The 24745-nt window shown below is 39.0% G+C and overlaps 1 protein-coding gene across 1 annotated transcript in view; it reads left to right on the forward strand.

Annotated features, from left to right (window-relative positions):
• Window positions 1–1930: 1930 nt before the first annotated feature.
• Window positions 1931–24745, forward strand: part of ABCG7 (ABC-2 type transporter family protein) — a 235844-nt gene continuing 213029 nt past the window's right edge. Inside the window, exon 1 of the mRNA XM_089812839.1 lies at window positions 1931–2290. Coding sequence (XP_089668965.1) covers window positions 2066–2290 — 225 coding nt within the window. The 5' untranslated portion in view covers window positions 1931–2065. The remainder of the gene's footprint in view (window positions 2291–24745) is intronic.

Consider the following 24745-nt stretch of genomic DNA (forward strand, 5'->3'; position numbering starts at 1 on the left):
CAAAAAGATATGAAAAATATTCAATACATTTTAATAGATGGGATGAGCTTCATAGGTCCTAAACCACTACTAAAAAATGATTCTGGACTACTTGAAGCTATACCCACAAAACAACACCTTTGCTTTGGTGGCATGCCGATGATTTTTGTAGGAGACCTAGCCCAACTTCCACCTGCTATGGATAAACCAATCTATGCATCTCACACTAATGCAAAAAAATTGTGGCACACTTTTAATATAGTTATAACATTGCAAATGATATTTAGACAGGAAGGTGATGATCTACTTCAAATACGATTTCGCCAAGCACTACAAGATATGCACAATGTAGAACCAATGCTACATGATTGGAGTTGTTATTGATTCACACAAACAAGAACCTCACTCCAAATGAACAGATTGAGTTTGACAATGTAACACATTTGTTTGCTACTAATGAATGAGTTTCACTCCACAACAAAATAAATGCTGAAAGAACTAAATGTCCCTATTGCACTTTGCTTGCAATGAATGCACATTGCAAGCTTGAGGAATCTGCTAACAATGATCAACTATCCAAAGAATTTTTATTATGTAAACTTCAATGTGTTATGTTTACAACAAACCTTTGGATTGTTGCTGGTCTTGTTAATGAATCTCTTGGAGAGGTAAAATATATAGTATATCCCATAGGCTCTAAACCTCCTTTGTTGCCTTCATATGTTATTGTAGAGTACAATAGCTATATTGGTCCACCTTGGGATCCTAGAAACCCAAAAACCATTATAATACAATCCATTTTCTGAGGAAATCGTACACAAATACCCCTCACCACAGCTTGGGATATCACTATATAGAAATCACAAGGTCTTACCCTAGGTAGGGCTAAAATTGATATAGGTAGAACTGAAAGGCAAGGCCTCACCTTCACAACAATCTATAGAGTCAAATCCATCCAAGGCCTTTGTATAGAGCCTTCCTTCTCTTTTGAACACTTTTGTAAGATGTAAAAAAAACTCATACAATATTATTAGAAAGAAAGAACATGTACGTTTGCACTCAATCTCACATACAAACCATATCTACGGACCTACTTCTACAGAAAATGGTAATGTTTGACAATCTAAAACTCCTCCTTTTTCATTTATTGGTTTCTTTTTTTTGCTTCCAAAGTAATCCATTACTCTTTTGTATAGGTCAACATTTGCTGAATTCAAAGAAGATGTTCACACACAGAAAATGCTCAAGACAATTTCAAGTATGTCAAGTTACTTTTTCAATGCTTTAAAATTTTTGCTAATTCTACATTTTATAAAAATGACTCGTTTACTTTCTCTTATCAATTAATCTCATTTTCTTTTTACTTCCAAGTTTTTGCTGCTTGGCCACAAATAGAATTTCAATTACTTTTGTATTTATAGTTAAAAAAATTTGTTTAAAAAATTGTACATTAAAATCAACTCTTGAATTGAGATGTCAGACATTAAATAAAATATTAAAGTTGTACAATTTTTGACACTCCAAAGAGGCGAGTTGTGTATATATGTCTCAATTCTATATAAAAATTAATTCTATATTATGAATTTAAAATCCTTCCTTTAATTTTACATCTCTTCAATTTTTATTTACAATAAAACCTATCGACATATCCCTTCAACCTCCTTGGATGCAAGTGCTAGTATTGAGGAAGTGAGCAATACTAGTCCAATTAGATCATCACAAATGGCAAACAAGTTTGATAAGATCATAATTAGAGTTCTTTTGAGGGCAGCTAGGAAACATGGGATACTTTTGTTTCATCACCTCGATCCTAGGGATAAAGATAACTTTAATGTTTTCCCTAGTGCATAATGTCATATTGACGACGACCAAAGCCATCGAGACAAACCAGTGACGTCAGGCTGTGGTTGATATTGCTTATATTTAGCTTTTTTCATTTTTGAAAAAAGCTGTGGCTGATATTTCCTTAGATTGGTAGAAGTCGCATAACCAATTTACATTCCGAGCTACATAAGCTGCCCGCCCTTCAGAAGCTGACTAACTATTCTGAATTCCGAGTATACGTTCTGGATTTTCAAGAGCGGGCATGGACGGTAACATAGCCAAAATTCTTGCAACCTTAGTGGCAGCTCTGGCAATACGTATATTTGCTTTACCAGGCCCGGCAATAGTTGGGAATAACCAGAAGGGCACGAATGAAAACGAGGAAGACGCGAATTCAAGCGAAGAGGAGCTTCAAGGTGGAATTGTTCGAGTCAGTCTTCAATGGAGGAACATCACCTGCACTTTATCAGACAAGGCTGGCAAAACGGTAAGCAGATTGGAATTTATGAGCATCACGGGCCAATTTGCCACTATTCACGTTGGGGATTCTCTTTAGGGCAATAGCACTGGGAGAAAAAGTATATCTTTATTAGAAGTGGACCAAAGATGATTAGTGAAGGTTGAGACTCAATTTGACTAAATCACTCTACTTTTTATGAAGATACACAAAATCAACCCCAACTTTACCCTCTAATTAAATTGTCATTTCAATAATTATTATGCAAGTAAATTAAAAAAATTGTAATATAATGTAATATCTCCTACTAGGGACTACTTGTTTAACATGCATCACTATACATTATTATGCCTTAAATAAATTAAGAGATAGTTAATTTGTACAGATTGATCCGTAATTGTTATATGCAGACCTAACCCTTTCTTTTTTCCTAATCCTAATGGAGGATGGAGAATTATTGTCATAGGGCACTTGAAACCACCCCCACAGTTAGGCCCAAGGTTTCATGAACACCCATCAAAACCACCATTTGAGAGTTACCTAATTTAGGAGGAAATTACTCTGCCTCTCCCTATACAAACCAATCTACCCTTCTAAAGGCATTGGTGAAAGGTTTAAGCCTAGGTCACAATAGTCTTTCATGTATTTGATGAAGGGTACTCTCCTTACTAACCCCAACTAACCCCAAACTCATACAACATAATAAAGAAATAAACAAGAAATTGCAAGGACCGAACAATTGCAAGAACATAAACACTTGTTTTCTATTATCTTCAATGCAATGACATTACAATATTCAAAAAATAACACGCTACAACCACATGGGCATTTTCTTTACAATAATCCACAAGCCAGGGTCACCATATGCATGATTAGAACTGCCTCTAGTAATCCTTAGTTGTCATCTTTATATTGGGAAGTTTAATATTCCTAGAAGGTTGTAAACATTGTAACCCCCCCTTTTTGAGGTCGACCACCTCTATATTATTTTTCCTTACAATGGAATATGCCAAGAGTATGCCCCTAAATGAGTTTCAGTACTCATTGGAGTATCTAAAGGGACTTTAGTTTTTCTGCTACAGCAATACAATTTCAAGAGGCCATATCTTGTGAAACATATACCCAAGTTTCTATTATAACCACTTTTTGAAAACCTCTCAAAGCACTCTATAGCTTCAAAGTGTGAATCACTATCTTGGACAAGTTTTAATCCCTTTTGGAGCTTCTAAGGCCTTCAAAATTGAGCTCAAAGTTTTTGTATCACCTTGTCAAAACAGAAAAATCAATATCTTCAAAGCGGGACTGGTCTTGCCTTGAAACTTTACTAACATGCTTATATATAAAAAATGAACCTCAAGGGAAGTAATTGGAACAATCCGTGTTCAAATGAATAGCTTACTATAAATAGTAATCTTGCCCAAAATAACCATTATAAAATAAAAGAATATTTTTGGGTGATGCATGATTGCTCTTACACCCCTAGATGCTCTTGCATCAGTATTATAAACATAAATGATTTGATATCTATATTTATGTATGTGTATATTTGATTTTTTCTAATAAACTAAATTCATTAACATTGGAAATATATCTTTGTATATACATATACATACATACATGTATTTATGTATATACATACATACATACATGTATTTATGTATATACATACATACATACATGTATTTATGTATATACATACATACATACATACATATATTTATAATTACACATTGTCTGATGTTACCAGTGATAATGGTCCGATTCACTCTTGTTGATTCTATCGAGCCACAATGAAATAAAAATGTGTGATCATTGATGGTCTAGGAATGGGGTTTGATCATCCTTGAATATCTTTGAATGGTTGCAACTATTAGTTAGAAGTAGTCATATCCTTCCTTGATTGTGACTCTTCGTAATTGATGACTACCCTTTTAATCGCACCTTTACATTATTGTTTGTAATCAGAATTGTTTGCTAAATACAATCATTATGTGAATTGATAAAAGTAATTGATTAGACATGTTCGTCTTGCCTAAGTATTTTGAATTGTTGGCTTCTCATTCAGCGATATATTCTTGAAAACATATATTACTCATGAAGTGTATTGCTGATGTGTTGGTTGAAATTTTTGTTCTTCTCAAAATAAATTTAAAAATAACTCACTATGCTCAAGTGAAAGACAAAATTGAAACTGACAACTGGATAGATCTCTGTTAAACATATGATCTTCCTTTGAATTTTGGAGGTATAACTCCCAGTTATGATTTAATTTTGATTTTTTGGGTATGCTTTTGTACCAAAAAGTAACAAGGGAAAATTAATGCCTGCATGTAGCTATCCTACAAATGCAATTATAGATTCAGATTTTAAAGAGAATGGAGCTGATTGATAAAAAACTCACCCTACTAGTGTTTACAACAAAGAATTCGGAAAATAACAACTCTTGATAGATTGTGTGGAAATTACTGACTTAATGTTCATAAAAATAAACATTCCTATGGTCTGATGTAAAATAATGAATCACTCAAGAAATTATCGTAGGAAAATCACAACAAAACAAAGACACAAATGAACACAATGTTTTAAATGAACTCCATTATTTCTTGAGCAAAAATCAAAGAGTTCAAAGCCTCTTAAATTCTATACACAGACCATATTTCTCTTGTAGAAAATGTTGATAGTCCCCTTTACAATGTAGAGAAACAAAAAAGGAAAAAAAAAAAAAAAACCCCTCTTTGGAGCATAAGCTACAGAACTAGATTTCTTAGCATAAGTTGCAGAAGTAGAAATCCTCTCTTCGATGTCTACTCGCGTGATCGCGGCTCCACGCATTCTGAAGCTGCGTAACCTGTGCAACCATGGCTCCTGATTGTGTTGCTCATTGCTTCCTCCATTGTTCGCATCTACCTTGGTTTTTTGTTTGTTTGTTTTCGCTCGTGCCTGCTTGTATGCATTTTGTCAATCTCTTTTTCCTTTTGTGCGAGCCAGCTGTTTCCTATTCGTTTGTTTGTTTGTCCATTGTGGTTTTTGGTTGTGCGGGTGAGCTTCTTGTGCTAGTTTTCTGGCGTGTGGCTTCCTGTTCGCCGTGCTCATGTTTGTGTTTGTGACTTCCATGTTGTGCTTATCTCTGTACATCGAGTAATATTCGCGTGTTGTGGCTGCAGTGTGTTTGGATTTATGCAGCTTGTTCTGCTTTGTTAGAACTTTGTATGTCTATACGTTGGCTCCCTCTCCGGTTTTTCTCCACTTGTGGCTCCTCTTTGTTGGTGGCTATGGTTTGCCTGTTGTTGTTGTTTGGCAGTGTTCTCTAGTTACTGGCTGTGACTTGTTGTTTACTACGGTTCATCACTGATTTAGATAACATGGAAATGTTTTGCAGTTCTGTGCCTTCCAAATATGATTCTCTTGCAACATATTCCAGGCACTAGGTGCTCTACTGTCACTTCATACCATAAAGAAAACTTTCTTTTTTAGAGGGTTTTATTTTTTTGTAGTGCAATTTATCACTTCCACAACACTAGCCTCAATCTTAGTGACCGACCATTCCACGCTCATCTCGTTTGTCTAAAATGTTATGCAGTTCTGTACCTTCTAAATATACTTTGGATCCTTTGAAAGTAGCATATGCAAGAAAAGTTCGCACTCCTTCTAATCTTGCAACTTGGAAAAATGTTTCTCCATAGTCAATTCGTTCCACTTGTGCATATCCCTTGCAGACTAATCTTGCTTTGTTTTGTGTGACTTCACCTTTCTCATTCTGCTTGTTTCTAAAAGCTTAGTTTGTTTCAATTACATTCTTGTCCTTTGGCCTTGGTACCATTGTCCATGTTTTGTTCTTCTCTATTTGATCAATCCCCTCATTCATCGCTTTAATCTAATCTTCATTCTCCAGTGTATCTTTAACTGATTTAGGCTCAAACTCACATAGTAGACATGTATCATTTCTTAACTTGCTTCTTGTCACGACGCCTGAATCTTTGTCACTAATGATTTGATCTAGTGTATGATGTCTCGTCACATATTTTTCTAGTACAGGTTCTAGTCTTCTTACTTCTTATTGTGGTTCATTAGGTTCAACTTGCTCATTTTCTTGAGGTAACTCCTATTTTATCTCGGCTTCCTCTGCCTATTGTTCGACCTACTCTAGCGTTGTGGAAGTGGTAAATTGCACTACTAAAAAAAAAAAAAACCCTCTAAAAAAGAAAATTTTCTTTATGGGATGAAGTGACAGTAGAGTGCCTAGTGCCTGGTATATGTTGCAGGAGAATCAGGATATCATGAGGGCTCTTCGAGAAAATATCCAGGAGACACAAAATCAACAGAAAAAGTGTGCAGATCAGAAGACCTTATTGCTTGATGTTTCTGCAGGCTCTTTTCTTAGGAGGCTTTGTGTGTTGTTCGTTGTGTTGCTGAATGCATACAAGACATTATTCAATAAACGACATCTAATTCACGACATTGGCACAACAGAGTTACATTTTCATTACCATTATTAGCTCCTGTCAAAGGGGCATTTAATTCTCTGTGCTCTCACGACAGGCCTTGTCCAAGTTCTCATTCATGGATTGGTTGTTTACTGTGGCTCATCACGAGTTATTGTTGGTGACGTTTCTGTAGGCTTTTTGCTTGGGAGGCTCTGTGTGTTGTCTGTTGTATTGTTGAACGCATACAAGACATTATTCAATTAACACTTGATACACAACCTTGGAACAATTGTGGAGCATTGTCATTACCATTATTCACTCACGTCAAAGGGACATTTAATTCTCTATGCTCTTAGCCACGATAGGTCTTGTCTGAGTTCTCACTCATGGATTGGTTGCGTGAGTATTTGTTGGTAGGGTCTTCTCAATCTCAGAGTGTCAACAGATTGTGGTGTGAGTGTCTACACAATGTGTAAACAATAAGTACAATCTAGAGTTGACAGGGATGACGCCTGCTGTTTGCGATGCTGCTCGAGTGTAAACATCTCTCAGTTCGATTAGTCTTGACATTTTGGATGGACAATCACAGGCTCTCCAAACTTACGAGAGGAAGGCTCTGCTGGACACTTCTCTGCTTCAAGAATTGTTTGACAGGGTGGATAAATTAGAGATATATAACATAATCCTGATGGAAAAATGCAAGGAATACAAGTTGAGAATGTTGAGCTCAAAAAGAGGATTGCATAATCTAATGCTTCCATTCCTTCTGTTATCACAAAGCTTGTAGGGTGTAGACAACAACTTGACTCGCATGTTGAGCAAGTCTCAGAAATCAAATAGTTCGAAGTAATGCAACAAATTTTAGACAACAAACAAACTTATCTTAAGTTTGAAACTGAATGTCAACAGAAATCGTGGGCTACTGTTTGCAATGTGAATGACCGTTCTGCTCCTCCTCCTTTGGTCAGTGTGGAGGCCATAGTCTAGTCTAAGTTGATGGAGGAAAGAACTAGGAGAGTGTGGGAACTTAACTTGAAGTTTCGTGGTCTCCCACCAGTTGACATCTTAGATCTACTTGATAGGGTGTATGCATTTCTTAGGGACTAGCTTGAGCTCCTTGATATCTCTTTGGATAGGGCTTGGATTGGCTATGACTTTGTCCTATTCCTTCGCTTCCTCAACCTCTCAAATAGACTTTATGTGCTTGGAGCTAGGAGAAAGCTCTTCCCCCTTCCCTCAAAGATCTATTTGGACGAGGTCCTCACTAAATCTTAGATTGTTGAGTTAAAGTAGGTAGGGGTCTTGCAATAGATGCTAGACGGGATGGTAAGTGGGCTGTTGTTACGAACCTTAGGGATGTTATTTGGAATTCCTCTCCTGGTCAGGAAGCGAGACCAATTGTTAAGGCCAAATGACAATTCCGAAGGCAGGGGTAGTGTAGAGCTTTACAGTGATTTCGTGCTTGTCCATTACTGTAATGACAATGGTTCCTTCTGGTCATTGCTTGGTCTTGGTCCTGTTGACATTCTCCTCGTCATTGAGACTCATGAGAGCCTCGCCTGTCTGCTTTTAGGTGTTTTTGGTTATTAGTGGTTGTCTTCTTTTAGAGATGAGGTCAAGTGGGGTCAGGGGATCTGGCGGGGTCACTTGTTTGGTTAGAGACCATCTTTTTGGCACGACTTCCATTGTTCATCCTGACTAGATTCATGTGGATCTATGTTGGTTGGAGGCCACATTGTAGAGACATCCTCATCACGACTTGCTACTTTCCATCGACCTCCTCATACTATGCGGTTCACAACTTAGAGCGAGGACCCTTTTGAGGATCTTCATGAGCTCATTGCCAGGTTTTTTGCCATGGGTGATGTCCTCGTCCTGGGTGATTTTACTCCACGTACCAAGGACCACCAAACCTCCCTCCATGATCAGGGGTCAGATTCTGTTTTCTCTATGGAGATGGATCCGAATACCGTGGGCTTGCGGTGGCTCTTTCCGCATTATCAGGGTCCATATACTAGATATGGCCGCCATCTTCTTCAGTTATGCGAGACCTTTGACTTGGTGATCTTGAATGGACTTCCTTGTTTTCTTGGTTCAAAGCATTTCACCTAATGGCCCTATTGTGGTAGCACGAGTGTCGTTGATTATGCTCAGTCACTTCACTATCTCTTGCCTCCCCCTGGCCGACTACTCCCTCCGCAACCTCGCCCTTTGGGTCTCCACTCACTTTCCCTCCCTTGACGACTCAACCTCTTCTGCCTCCTCTCTCTTGCCCTCTCCCCCTCTTGGGCCAACCCTTGCTTCCACACCCCCCCCCCCCCCCCCCTCCCCAACCCGCCACCCGCATCTCCTTTTGCTTTGGTGAGAGTGATTGTGATCTCTTCCTCCACTACCTTAGGCGACTCCTCCCCCATGACTCTTTTTTCTGAGTTTGTGGATGTGACCTCCATGGTTAGCTCCCTCTCACGATTTGGGAGTCTGCCCTCCTCTCCATCCCTTGCCGCACCTCCCCCCATTCTTCTAGCCCCAAGTGTAGTAGTATCTGTCCCTTGAATTAGTGGTTTGATGAGGACTGCAAGTCCTTCCATTGCTTGATTCGCTTGGCCTTCTCCATGTCCTCCCCTAGGCTCACTCAGTTGAAGCTCAACTACCACCTTCTTCTTCGCCATAAGATGTGGAGCTTTATCACTATGCAATGTGGATCTCTTTGTGCCTCTCTTTAGTTTTCGCAACACTTTTGGTGTACTGTTTTCCCTATTCATCCATGTCCCCCCTCTACTCTAGATCATAGTGCTTTGATCTCCCACCTCCACCCTTTACAAGATCCCCAGCCAGCCCTTGCTTCACCTCATCCACCTCGCCGAGTTGCCACCTCTTCACTTTCTCCAACCTTAGGGGGGGCGTTAGGTTAATGAGTAGTAGCAGGTGTGCAGAGGAGAAAGGGTTCCAGGCGGAGCTCTTCAAGCTTGGTTTCATTGTTTTGGGCTCCTTTCTCATAGTACTCTTTAACAGGGTGGGATTTACTGGCTTTCCTGACTCATGGTCGCGACACATCATCCATTCGGTTCATAAGACTGGGTCGATTTCGGACCTCGACAACTACAAAACTATCATGATTGGGTATACCTTGGCCAAACTATATGCCACAGTGTTGAATACTATTGTTTCTAGGGAACTTGACCACCGATACTGTTGGGCTAGGGGGCACGCTGGTTTCCATATGGATTTCCAAACCATAGACCATATTTGGACTTTGCAGGCTATCATTGAGGAGGTTCGACATCGCTTTGCTAAGGTCTATTGTTGTTTTGTAGACTCTCACAAAGCCTTTGACTCTGTTCCTCAGACGACTTTCTTCTAAAGACTTAGAGACATTGGGCTTTTTGAGAATCTCTTGACTGTTATGACGAGGCTTATGAGTGTGTGGTTGACAAGTCTAGGACTCAACAGGGTTTCTTTGATCCTATCAAGAGCATCATTGGGGTGAAGGAGGGTTGCTCTCTTTTCCCCACTCTCTTTGACATTTACATTGATGAGTTGGAGTCCTTCCTTCAAGATATTTTACAACCTGGGGACGATTGCTACCTACACTAGGTCCTGATATCCATTATGCTTTTTGTTGACGATGTGGTTCTCTTAGCTTCTTCCCTTGAGGGGCTCCAACGAATTTTGGATCGTTTGGCCTCCTTTTCCAATGCGAGAGTTAGTTGTGAAATTAGGAAAGACCCGAGTGATGGTCTTCAATTGTTTGAAGACCTCTCATCTCCACTTTCATTTTCAGGGTTGGGAGGTTGAGATCACTTCTTAATACTTATTTGGGGGTCAAGTTTTTTGGGCCCCATTTTAACATGAGACCTGCCATGCAACTCCGAGTTAACAAGGGCCTTGGTTTGCTTACTATGCTTTAGCGACAGTGCTTCATATACCACTTCCAGGACACCATGACCAAGATGTCCCTTCTGGACTCCTTGCTTAGACCGATTGTCCTCTATGACTCTTTTGTTTACATCCCCTCTCTCTTGGAGTTAGATTGGGCTTCAGTTGAGAGAGTACGAATCCTCATGCTTTGACGTATCCTTAGATGTCATCAATCCACTGCTCACAATATCATTTTTGACGAAGCTCGATGCTCATCCCTTCAGGCTTGGGACCATTTTGATCTGGTTTGGTTTATTCACTGGCTATAGGACTTCACTAGCTCCTTAGAGGGTCGTGACAAATATTCTTACTTGGCATACTGCTCCTTTGTGGCGGTTGCCGGGTCCAATCCTGTTGGCAGGGCTCGTTGTTGGTTCTCTTAGGCTTTCACTCTTCTTGGTTCAATTGATCATTTCTCCCCTTTTTAGTTCTCCTTGGATGCCCCGACTCACTTTCTTTCTTCTTGTAAGCATTTTAATGGGATTGTCAGGGTAGATATATACGGACAATGCATTAGCACAACTTGGATTATCTCTATGGGGGGGCTCTGGCCGAACATGGCCTTCTACGCTGAACACTTCATGGATATTCAGGATGGGATCATTGCTCATCCTTGGTACCTCACTCGTTGTTGGACCCATGCCCTTCGCATCTCTTTGGGATTAGCTTTGCATTTAGACAGATCATTAGATTGCCAGAGAGGATAGGATTTACCACCTTTGCTCTCTTTGGGAGGTGGAGTTCGAGACACATTTTGTCTTTCGTTGTCCCATTTATTATGAGATTAGGGGGAGATTTTAATGCTTGTTTAGAGGGTGTGGGGGCCTATCCTCCTTTTTCAGATATGTCGACCAACGATGCCTTGCACTTTATCTGCAGGAAGCCATGCAGCTTTGGGCCCACATTCTTGAGTCTTAGTGCCCTCCGAGATAGGATTCTAACCAACTCATTACCTTGTTCATTCTCGTGCCTCTTGCTCAGGAGATGAAGAGGTCGCTCTATCATCCCTCTACTTCTTAGAGCCACACTAGATCCGTGAGACCTCATAGTGGTTACACTTGGTAACTCCACCCTACCTCTGATGGTTTTTTGAGGTAGGCCAGGACCTGTACTCGCCTTAGACTTAGACCTTATCCATTAGTTCTTGGTTACTTCTTGCCTATGGGAAGCACTTAGGCTCTTCTTGCCTCTTGTTTTGTCTCCTCGCTTTTTGCTTTCTTGTTTTGTTCTTTCCGTGTTCCCGCTGCTGGTTGCGGCCGTGTTGTACTCTCTGCAGTCCCTTAGATCTGTTGGACATCAATAAATTTATCTTATCTTATCGTATCTCCCTCCTCTTCCATAATCTATCAATTACATATTTGAAGACACTCCAATCCCCCCTTTTCAAATTTTGTGACAACTTTTTAAAGAATGTAATAACCCTATCACATGAAATTGTTGCTTTCAAATATGATTTATAACATCTTAAAATGTTTTAAACTAGTGTACAAAAAACAACAAAGTGAGAAATTTCATAATTTCTCCTATAGCTACTATTGAGTAAATTTTATGTGGGTTAACTAGGCATCTTGAGGCGATGATAATTTGTGAGCGGTTATGAAAATTAAAATAAAACATGGGTTTATTTACCATTTTTGAATAGCTCACAATATTGAGGTGCTTCCTTTGTAAACTGGCTCTGCCAACCATATCACTCCATAGACAAGATACCAAAACAACATATAATATGAGTTCGTATGGTCATAAAATTAAAACTGAGAGCACTTGGGACCAAAATATTGAATGTGTCACCTTCAAATTTAAGTAATTTGCAACTTTTTCAGATGCATTTTAAGACTTCTGAATCAGTGAAGTTAGGAGATTGGGATTTTTTGGAATTCATTGGAACTATTAGTAAAACAGCCATTTAGAAGCTCTGGAACCATTGAAAATTTGACCATTTTTAAGAGCTTTAAAACTTTAATAAACAAGTTGACTATGAAGTAGCACTTAAAAGTTAAGATTGGGCCAAGTTCGAAAATAGGCCAACAACAGACTCTAAAGGGGGACAAGTATTGGAAGGACGAAGAGAATCCAAAACTCTAAACAAAGATCAGAATGAAGGCTAGTGCCTTGTCCATTGGGTGTAGAGTCAAAGACGTAGCAAAGGACAAGGAGCTACTTGTAGAGGACAGAGGGGAACTGGGCAATAACTTAAAACTAACAAGCCAAAACTAGAAAGTCAAAAGAGACACCTCAAATTATTCACAAAGGTGTGAGCCCCCTTACCTTAAGAATTTGCTCCAGGTGGTTCATATAAAATCATTGACAGGTTGGCAGAAATATCTTGCTGGTGCAGAAAAGTGGCTGATAAAAAAACAGTTTTCTTAATTTCAATCTTGCAGCTATAATGAGAAGGGCCCCAACAGTAATATCTCGTAAAAGCTTCTGAGGTAAAATGTTCAGCCCAAAAAACCACTCTGCATTATGAACTTCTGAAACTAACTGCAATGTGTTTACATCATGTTATGCAAGCTGGTCTGAATGTACATTGAGAATTCCAGTATCTTGAGTGAAATTCTTAGAACAATATATCAAATTTTTAATGGGACAGCCTTCGTAAAGACACAAGGATGACCTGTAATATTATTCTTTTCTAAAGTTGAACCCTTTGGGTATTCCTTGTAGAATATGCACTATTGAGCTCACTTGCGTCACAGCCCATTAACTCATCCTTGATTTCAATATTACCTTTTTGTCATAAATCTCATGTGACAACTTCTTGATGTCAGTTTTGTACCACTACATAACATATAGCTATTGAATACTTGATATGGAATATCAAACACTCAATCCCTCTCTTGAAAAGTAAACGCTCATGAAGACATTAGAAAAACTCCAATGTTCTTTACACTTGTGGATACTAACTCAGTTATATTAATGTGTTATGCTGGTTAATCATGTAGGTGGCCTTAAGTTGTTCATTCAAGTATTGTCGGACTTTTGTTGTGATGATGATGACGTCTGGCTTGGTAAAGTATATGAATGCCAAATAATGTTGATGGTGATGATGATGGAGGGTATGTCTGCCAATGATGCTTCTCCTTTCCAACTTTCTTTTTCAGAACTCCAACTACTAAACTACTTGCTGCTCTACTCCTACTCCTATGAATGGAAAGATTAGCGAATAGACGAGGATCGAATCTAATGAAAGTTTACCATCGGCTCTACCTCCATAGATGCAATGATTCCAGGAAAAAGACTAGATTACCATGCAAGGCTTCCTAACCAGCTGCTAGGATGCTAGTGGTCTAGTTTATAGATCCCTATCAAACATCCACTAATATCACCATGCAACTATCCATCTATTCTTAGTCTTAACAACTTTCTTGAAATAAAATCTACTTTAACAACTTCAATAAAATTTGTCTTAACAACTTTCTTGAAATAAAATCTACTTTAACAACTTCAATGAAATCTAACTTTAACTATTGGAAGTAGAAACCATGCAATAACACCAAGTGTTCTTAATCACCATGTAAGTCACAACAATGATAATGAGAGCAAATGGCCTTATATAGGGGCCAAAATTAGAACAAACGGTAGAGATTAAGAGGCAAAATCAACGATCCACATTAGATCCTAGAAACCCTAATTAGGGTTGCCACCCCATCGGCCAATGAGAAGACGCCCTCATCAATGGATCAATGAAAAAAAAGAAAAAGTGGCAACCAATGAGAAGGCACCAAAATGGTAGCCAATCAGAATCAGACACCTATCCTACCCAAAAGAAAAGAGAAATTGCCACTTAGGCTTACATCAAATGAGTTTCTAATATAATTCTACCTTTTCCTTTCATCTTTTTAACCAAGGCAATGAACTTGGCTAACCTGTCGTTGACTTCCTTCATGGGAGGGCAAAGCATGTGCTTCATCTTGAGCTCAATAGAATTCATCATGTTGCTCGCTGCTTGCAGTGTCTTCTCATGATCCTTCTCATATTCTTTCGCATATCCGATAAAGGCATTAAGAGAGGCAAGGGTGCCCAAATGCTTCTTGATGGCAACCTTCCCAACTCATCCAATCTCGACCCGAACTCTGTCTCATTGATGTTCTCCTCTTTGATATCTTCAAAATCAAGTGCAGCCCCAACATCGCTCATCATGGTTGAAATGGAAGTATCAGCGCTTGGGTTGTGTTGTGCAATCTTGTTCTGTATCTCTTCAAGTATCCTTAGTTTGATGGTCAAGGCAACAAACCAAGACTCCACCGTACTCATTCCTCCATCTACCAACTTGGTTCTCTCCAAATATCTTCTCGGTAGCCCGATAAATGCCTGCAGCCTGGGAATGGCCAAGTCCTTGACTGGAAGGAAATCCTTCCACTCCTCTTAAAATGCTCTGAATTTCTCTCTAATAGCCACCAATGACCTGAATGTTGAGATAAAAGAAGGCAAGAAATTTTGCCCATCTTGAATTATATTATGGATCCAATTCTTGACTTCATGCAGTTGAGCTGATATCTTTTCTATATTGCTCTCACTGTCTTGTAGAAGAGCTACTTGGTGCAACTGTTGGATAGGTTGGCAATCTCTCCAATACTTGTTCTTGGCCTCCAACTTTACAATCTTCTTGTTTGCCTTCCTCAACCTTTCTCTAATTGAAACCATGCCTTCCTAGATCTCCTCACATTCCATGTCATTCGTGATTCTTCCCAAGTTATGCTCTACTATCTCATATTCCTGAGTTGCAATCTCATCCACTGTCTTGCTAACCTTTGATATAGCAATCTGAACCTTTCAGTGACCTGCATCATTGCTTCCGATTACTGTTGCCACCATTTTTGCCATTTGTCTTTGTTTCTCACTATCTTCCTTTTCCATTAATCAATGAATATCTTCAACTGTTTGGACAGTCACCACCTCGCCTCTTGGCATATGCATTTGCCTTAACTATAGCAGTGCAGTGCATCTCCCCAAATATGGATTTGGTTCGACTAGCAAAGCATCACCAACGGCCTCGGGCGCTTGGCTTATTTCTTCAATATCAATTGGCCCATCCTCTTCTTTACTAGTGGCTGTCACATCATCTCCATGTTGGTTATCTGAGAGAGGAGAGTACTCGGTACTGTCACTGTAATCGTCTAATTTTGAATCAGAGCTCACCTCTACTGCAACCCCTTGTCCACTTGTATTATCCTTACCATCTCCATGGCAAAGGCGTCATAAAACATCTTACAATCTTTGGTGTGGTGCAAATGAAGCTGTGGATAGCACTCGTGCACCAAACATTGCCCCAACCCACTGCTAATCACTCCTAAGGCCTTAAGTCTAGGATTTTCATATAATCTCGCAATCAGATATAATAAATAGGACCCCATGTAGAATTGCTTTTGATTTTGCACTATCCTAAGTTGCAACTCAAATTTTTCACTTATGATTCTAGCACAATCAAATTTTCTCTTTCCATTTTCAATTTCATCAATAAAGAAGTACATCCAGTTCTCGAATTGCATACCTTGAGCCATGCCCATGATTTGGTTGAGAAGCACAATAAGATTGTCGTACTCTGATTTGAAATTGGACTTGGTGAGCTTTGATGTCATGGTGACTCCCTTCTTGCCTTCGTGCATACAATTTTGCTTTAGATGAATGAAATAAGCCTCTTGATTATCCTGGAATAACTTAGCCACTCCATCACTACCACTGCCATGCTTTTATACTGGGGAATATTAAATACTGCTTCGACTTCTTGTCCATTGATGTTGGCTAACGCTCTTTTCCCTTCATCAAAAATGATGGACTTGATAACAATATCAAACCAGGATGCACACTCCATTACCAATTCCGAACAAGGCAAGGTAGGAGGGAAAGTCGCCGCATGTACAATTCCGTTCTTGTAGATCTTCTTTGCCATGGGGGATTGTCCTTCCTTCAATCTATTCTTCAACTATATCATGTTCACTGTACTGATATTGGTATCATTTATTCTCCTCACTTTCGAGAAGAAGGTGGTCTTAGGCATCATGTCTTCCTTGTCTTTTTTGGTATTCATTCCCTTTGAGTTGCTTGCACTAATATCTACCATCCTAAACACTTATTTCTGCCCCTTCATTCTAAATGATATGGACTACACTTATCAATCTCCAACCTTCTTTTTATCGATGGAATCTAACTTATTTTTGCCTCTTTAAGTTCTATCTCTACACTTATCAATCTCCAACCTTCTTTCCTAGGGATGGGACTACCACTTATTTCTGTCTCTTCCTTACCTTAGGATGGACTACACTTATATCTTCCAACTTCAATCCTAGGGTGGTCTAGCTTATTTCCGCCTCTCCAAATGTCCTATCATGAAATCTACACTTATATCTCTCAACTTCACCTATCAATAGAACGATGAATTGGTGGATGATGAGTGCAAGAAGAAAATAAGAGAAACAAACCAAGCAAGAACAAGGAATAGAATCCGCCTTTAAAACCGATCTTCACCTTTAAAAATGAATAGAATTTTACCTTAAATCTGCCTTTATCAATAACCGGGCCTTCTTCAAGTTCGGATCAGATCTCGGAAATTTCAATCCTCCTTACAAATTATGATGTCCTAGCAAAAATCAGAATTTTGGCTTCCTTGAAATCGTCCACACTTGCCAAAAATCAGACCTTAAATCTCATTGTCCTCTTCACCAAATAAAATCGCCAAATTCCGGAAGGAGAAAATTGCAGCCAAAGATGGAGAAATCAGACTTCAAAAATAATCGCCCAAGCTGGAAAAAATCAGATTTGTGCCAAAAATCGCCCTAGGGTAGAAATTTGCCCAAGCAAGGAGAAAAAATGCCGCTAATAAATGGAGAATCTGCCCCAAAAATTGCCCAAGCTGGAAATTCGCTTCCCTTAGAAGAAAATTGCAAATCGGAGGAGGAGGAAAAAGGAATGAGGAAATAGGAGGAGGGGAAGCCCCTCTTATACCACACTTTTTGCCTCTCCAAGTAGGCTGACCTGCCTAGAGAAAAAAAACAAAATTAAATTAGCCCAGATTTGAATGCAACATTAAAATTACTTAGCCCATAGTGAAATTAGCCCATTTAATTGCTAGTTTTGATCAAAATTTGCAAAATAGAAACAAGGTAAGCCTAGGTGATGTCAAAATTTTCATTTAATAATGTTTTGGCAATTAAAATATCATTAAAATCAAATATAGCAAGCCAAAATCAATTTTCAATTCCAAATTACCGATTTCTTTTAACATTTCTAAAATCCTTTAAGCTAAATTTCAACCAATTTAATGAGATTTTGCAATCTAATTCAATTTCAATCTTGCAAGGCAATTTTAGTTATTTTAACAAAATGGATCTTTTTCCTAGTAGTCAAAATTCAAACTCTAATTCCAATTTCACTATCAAAATTTTCCTTTTTCACCAAAAAATTCAAGATTTTCCAAAATAACTAACTCTAACAAATTCATTTTGAAAATGCTCAAGCTTATACAATTATTTCAAAATTTCAAAAATCCATCTAAGTCCAAAAGTTTGCAATCGTATCCTACCAAGTATTTGTTTTAACTATCGAAAAAATGTTGTTTTTGAAATTTGTTTGGCCTAAGGATAAAATTACATGTTCTGAAAAATCAAGTTAGCACCAGGTGAAAAAATAAAATAAAAATCAAATCCTTTCCTGGCCCGAAGGCGTCTAAGGTGTAAAATTATCAATTTGAAACCTCTGGACAACTTCCAAATTTTGCTAAGGCAACCGAAAAAATTCCAACAAAATCCGCGAAAATTGCGAAGGCTTGCCCGAAAAAGGGGGTCTCCAAAGTTTTGGGGTGATGGTGTGAAAACCTCACAACACAACTTATGAGATGAAGCTGACATAATATCACGTTTAGAATTAAAAGACTCCAATACCAGATGACTCATTAGCTCTTATAAGCACAACTTATTCTTACCATTTCACCAAATTTGAATGCCTCAAAATTTGTTTGCATGTGAAATATTTCATCAAAGGCGAATGATTGATTTCCTTCAGCTCACTCTTCATCAATTACACGATTTTCTAAACACCGAGCGTGTAACAATTCTTTATTACTACAACTGATAATAAAGAAATAAAGAGGCTTTGAACTCATATCAAGGACATCGAGATCTCACACTTGGATATCAAAGAGTTCTTCAAAAGGGTAGATGAGGCATCCACGGGTGATATGTTCTATATCAAACAAAGTGGCATTCATCTAGTTCCAACTTTCCCTTTGGCTACTCATGAACCCGAGTTCATATTTGCATGTCCCAAGAGTCTGGATGTTCCATCAATAACAATCAAAGATTAAGATGGGAAGACCATCATTAGTTTGGATCTAGAAACTATTGACTGTATCTTCTGAGTTCCAACTGCTTCATTGGTGAGTAAGATTACCAACATAAGGCCTTGAAAAGAAAGGAACATTGATATATGGCCGAATGCAGTAGGTATGTGAATGCCAACTAGTTGAGTAATAAGAGGCCAAATCTTGTTAGATGGGTGAAGGGTGTGCATTGTTCTGACTTCAAGGAAGGAATCAATGATCTCATCACTTTGCTTAGTTGCATTGCTAGACTCGAGGAATCTACTTCTTTTGAGCCATGGATGTACAAGTGCATCTCTCTCATTGTCTGTTCAAAGCAAAAGAAGATCTTTTGGGGAGAGATGATAAGTGATATGATATTAGAGCAGCTTTCTCACCTTTCTTCGATTGGTACCTTCTATATGAACTCATATCTGGTATATATTGTTGCTGTCCTGGGATCCTTCTCAGGTCTTTCTTCTAGGGGTGACTGCGTGACAATGCCGGTATGGTAGTATTTTGACCAGCTCACAGTAAGATTATTCGCATGCATTATAGTAGGGTACAAGATGCCTTCTTTGGGCATTATATGTGCTTATTTGACAAGGAGCTTCCAAAGAAGCGAGTATCAGATGAAGCATGAGCAAAGGTGAATATATATGGTTGTCTCTTTCTCTAGTTTACCAACTTTATCTACATGAGAGTTGGATATTTCAAAGATGAGCCATATACTCTTCCACAGTATCCCACTGACAAGATCATTCTCATGGAGTTGGCAAGACAATTGATGGTGGTGCAATCATACAATTCTTCATTGCATTGGCTAGGTATTGGTATTTCATCAAAGAGCCCTCTAAGGATTGACGACTATTCACTGGACATAGTGCCAAAAACGAAGAACATAGAATTTGAACTTCACAGAATCACCTTGAAGAAGTTCATGGTATGTTCTTACTTCAACTAGTGAGGAATGAATGATAAGATCAAAAAATTGTACATTCATGTTTATCACCTTGTAGCTCTTTGAGTTGATTTGCGTACGAAACTTGATATCCGCAAGATGGATTTTTGTTGGTTGACCCTAAAGCAAATTGTGGAGCTCGACTTCATGGTGATCCCTATAAGGGTTGAAGATGATGATTGAGTCCCGGGTCCAATGTACACTGAGAAGCACCTTCATAGGCTACTCATCCTGCCTCCATCTTATTCAGCCAAGGAAAGTGTCTCTATTTGGGACCATTTTTAGCCTATTCTAGTTTAACACAAACATTTGGTTAAAGAAAAGAGGGTTGAAAGCCATAAAGGTGAAGTGGGGAAAAGATTTTAATCCTGCTGGTCCAATCTATCTAAGGGTTGAAATAAGGGGTACACATAAGGATGTCACAAAGTCTTTGACAACAACCATTCTAAAGCTCACCATCAAGGGTGACAAAGGCAAGAGTCGTGTGCTTGAAGTCCGCAGAACCTCAAAAGGTTCACATTGTTCTCAATGATGACGAGCTTCCTCCTCCGTCAAGAAAGTGCCTGCCAAAGAAATCTCCTCCTTCTTAAGTCCTAGTGGCAACCATCCTTCTTGATTCTACACCAACCTCAGATGAGTCGATTGATTTACCCTTGCATGCTGTTATGGACACTTTTCCTTCTGAGTAGGCACCATTCAATGAGGATCCAATTTCAATCACATTGGCTAAACCTATCTCTTTGGTTGCCCTTGCGGTTGTAACAGTGGAACAATATCACAACTTTGAGAGTGTGTTTGATGCATATACTCTATCCCAAATCTTGGGGTTCCCTCCTTGGCATTGATGGATACTTCATTGACACAATTTGAGCAGTTCATCATAGAGGTCATACATAGCAGCCCATCTCAAGTGGTGATTATGTCTGAGGTCCCACCTATTGTAGCTACAGTTGCACAAGTTGATCTAGCCTGCCATGGTTTCCTCTTCCTTTACTTTTCCTCCTTGGCTCACCGCTCTTACTTAAAAGAGGAAAGAGGAACTCCCACCTAAAGGACATGATTCCAACGTGGTTGCAAAGGTCAAGGTTCTCAAGACAAAGAAGGCTAAGGTAGTGTTGATGTCAATTTTGTACCACTACACAACATATAGGAATTGAATACTTGATACAAAATATCAAACACTCAACCCTCTCTTGAAAAGTAAATACTCATGAAGACATGAGAAAAAATCCAATATTCCTTACACCTGTGGATACTAACTCAGTTATATTAATGTGATATGCTGGTTAATCACGTATGTGGCTTTATGTTGTTCATTCAAGGATGTTGGACTTTTGCTGTGATGGTGTTGAATCTAGCTTTGCACTATATACTAGCGCCAAGAAATGTTGATGATGATGATGATGGACGGTGTGTTTGCGAATGATGTTTCTCTTGTTCTAACTTTCTAAGAATGAATTCCAACTACTCAACTACTCGCTGCTTTACGCTACTCCTATGAATGGAAAGATTAGCAAATGGACGGGGATCAAATCTGATGAAAGCTTACTAGCGGCTCTACCTCCATAGATGTAATGATTGAAGGGAAAAAGACTAGATTACCACGCAAGGCTTCCTAACAAGCTGCTAGTGGCCTAGTTTATAGATCCTTATCAAACATCCACTAATATCACCATATAACTATCCATCTACTCTTAACAATTTTCTTGAAATAAAATATACTTTAACAACTTCAATGAAATTTACTTTAACTATTGAAAGTAGAAACCATGCAATAACACCAAGTGTTCTTAATCATCATGCATGTCACAACAATGATAAGAGAAGCGATTTTGGTATTATCTTAAGCAACAATTTTCTTCAACCCTATTTAACTTTAACTATTGTAAGTAGAAACCATGCAATAACACCGAGTGTTCTTATCACCATGCAAGTTACAACAATGATAAGAGAAGCAATTTTGGTAATTATCTTAAGCAACAATGTTCTTCAACCCCTTTTAACTTTAACTATTAGAAGTGGAAACCATGCAATAACACCAAGTGTTCTTATCACTATGCAAGTCACAACAATGATAAAGAAGCAATTTTGGTATTATCTTAGCAACAATTTCTTCAACCCTTTACAAATGAGAGCAAATGGCCTTATATAGAGGCCAAAATTACAACCAACAATAGAGATTAAGAGGCAAAATCAACGATCCATATTAGATCCTAGAAACCCTAATTAGGGTTGCCACCCCATCGATCAATGAGAAGACGCCACCCCATCAATGGACCAATGAAAAAAAAGGAAAAGTGGCAACCGATGAGAAGGCACCAAAATGGTAGCCATCAGAATTAGACACCTATCCTACCCAAGAAGAAGGAGAATTTGCCACTTGCAATTACATCAAACGATCCTCTGATATAATTCTACCCTTTTCTTTCATCTTTTTAACCAAGGCACTGAACTTGGCTAGCCTTTCATTGACTTCCTACATGGTAGGGCAAAGTGTGTGCTTCATATATTGCTTGCTGCTTGCAGTGTCTTCTCATGATCCTTCTCATATTCTTTCGTATATTCGATAAAAGCATTGAGGGAGGCAAGGGTGCCCAAATGTTTCTTCTTGATGGCATCCTTCCCCAACTCATCCAATCTTGATCCAAATTCTGTCTCACTGATTTTCTTCTTTTTGATATCTTCAAAATCAAGTGCAGCCCCAACATCGCTCATCATGGTTGAAATGGAAGTGTCAATGCCTAGGTTGTGCTTTGCAATCTCATTCCGTATCTCTTCAAGCATCCTCAGTCTGATAGTCAAGACAACAAACCAAGACTCCATCGTACTCGTTCTTCCATCTACCAACTTAGTTCTCTCCAAATATCTCTCTGGTAGCTCGATAAATGCCTGTAACCTGGGCATGGATAAGTCCTTGATTGGAAGAAAATCCTTCCACTCACCTTCAAATGTTCTAAATTTGTCTCTAATAGCCACTAATGACCTGAATGTCAAGATAAAGGAAGGCAAGAAATTTCGCCTATCTTGAATTATATCATTGGTCCAATCTTTGATTTCGCATAGCTGAGCCGATATCTCTTCTATGTTGCTCCCACTTTCTTGTAGAAGGGCTGCCTGATGCAATTGTTGGATAGGCTAGCAATCTCTCCAATATTTATTTTCGGCTCGTTTGCTTTCCTCAATTTTTCTCTAATTGAAACCATGCCTCCCTGGATCTCCTCACATTCTATGTCATTTGTGAGTCTTCCCAAGTTATGTTCTACTATCTCATACTCCTGGGCTATGATCTCATCCACTGCCTTGCTAACCTTTGGTATAGCAATCTGAACTTTTTGGTGATCCTCATCATCACTCCTGATTACTTTTGCCACCATTTTTGCAATTCGTTTTTGTTTTTCACTATCTTCCTTTTCCACTAATCTTTGAATATCTTCAACTGTTTGAACAGTCACCACCTTGCCTCTTGGCATAAGCATTTGCCTTAACCATAGTGGTGCAGTGCATCTCCCCAAATCTGCATTCAGTTCGATTAGCAAAGCATCACTGACAGCCTCAGGTGCCTGGCTTATTTCGTCAATATCAATTGGCCTATCCTCTTCTTCACTAGTGACTATCACATCATCTCCATGTTGGTTCTCCGAGAGAGGAGAGTACTTGGTACTATTGCTGTAACTGCTTGATTCCAAATCAGAGCTCACCTCTACCGCGGTCCCTTGTCCACTTGAATTATCCCTTTGGTCTCTAGCCTCAATTATGCTCTCCCTTAACGGTGCTGCATTCTGTCTCTTTGCTGGAGGCTCCTGATGTTCTTTACTTTTCTCAACCTCCAAATTTCTCTTCTTGCTCTTAACTACTCTTGGTTGCTGGCTATTGCCTTCACCTTTCTGTTCGACTGACTCCGCTGGACCTTCTTCTAGTTTCATCTTCTCATAGGCAAGGCATACCTTCCGACTTTTTAATTGCCTTAATTTCCCATTGTACCATGACTCAGTGTGTAGATTAACTGTCCTTGTAACTGCCTCTAAGGAAGGATCCTGATGATTGTCCCAATCCACTGGACCCAATTCTGTTTCATCGACTGTATCATAATCTTCCCTTAGCATATTTTCATCATCTTCCAGTTGATCGGGAATATCAAGGCCTCTCCATCTGATTGCTCTCATCATGCTCACTGAGAACCTTGAGAAAGCTAGCTTTCTCACATGAAAGTCATCCTGTGCATTGGCCCAAAAATCTTCTATAGTAGGAATATGCTTGAATGCATTTTCGTGAGATGCCTTGATAAGACCATTAGAATTGAATCCCTGTCTTGCTCTATACCATCCTAGATGATATCGCTCTAACTCCTTCTCCAGAGCTGCAAAGGTGACAGGATTGGGGCAAGTATCATTGCCTATTCCAAATGAGAAGGTAATCCCTGTCTCACCTTTAAGTTTCATCATCTTGTCATAATGCTCAAGTTGCCTAGCCAACTCCATCAAAACTACCTTGTCGGGTGGGTACCTTGGAAGTCTCTTGGGACAAACTGTACTTCCTGCTACTCTAATGTATGTAAATTGGATGAATCAACTCCCATACTTCTTGACTTTTGCTTCCGCTTCTGATGAGAGCCTCTTAGCAGGTGTCCCTTGTAATATCCTTACCATCTTCATGGCAAAGGCATCATAAAACATCTTATAGTCTTTGGTGTTGTGCAAATGAAGTTGTGGATAGCACTCATACACCAAACATTGCCTCGACCCATTGCCAATCACTCCTAAGGCCTTAAGTCCAGGATTTTCATATAGTCTCACAATTAGATAGAAAAGATAGGATCACATGTAGAATTGCTTTTGATTTTGCACTGCCCTAAGTTGCAACTCTAAATATTCATTATAATTTTAGCC

The sequence above is a fragment of the Cupressus sempervirens genome, chromosome 2, assembly GCF_028749045.1.
Source record: "Cupressus sempervirens isolate cs-2001-9-10 chromosome 2, ASM2874904v1, whole genome shotgun sequence".
Classification (NCBI taxonomy): domain Eukaryota; kingdom Viridiplantae; phylum Streptophyta; class Pinopsida; order Cupressales; family Cupressaceae; genus Cupressus; species Cupressus sempervirens.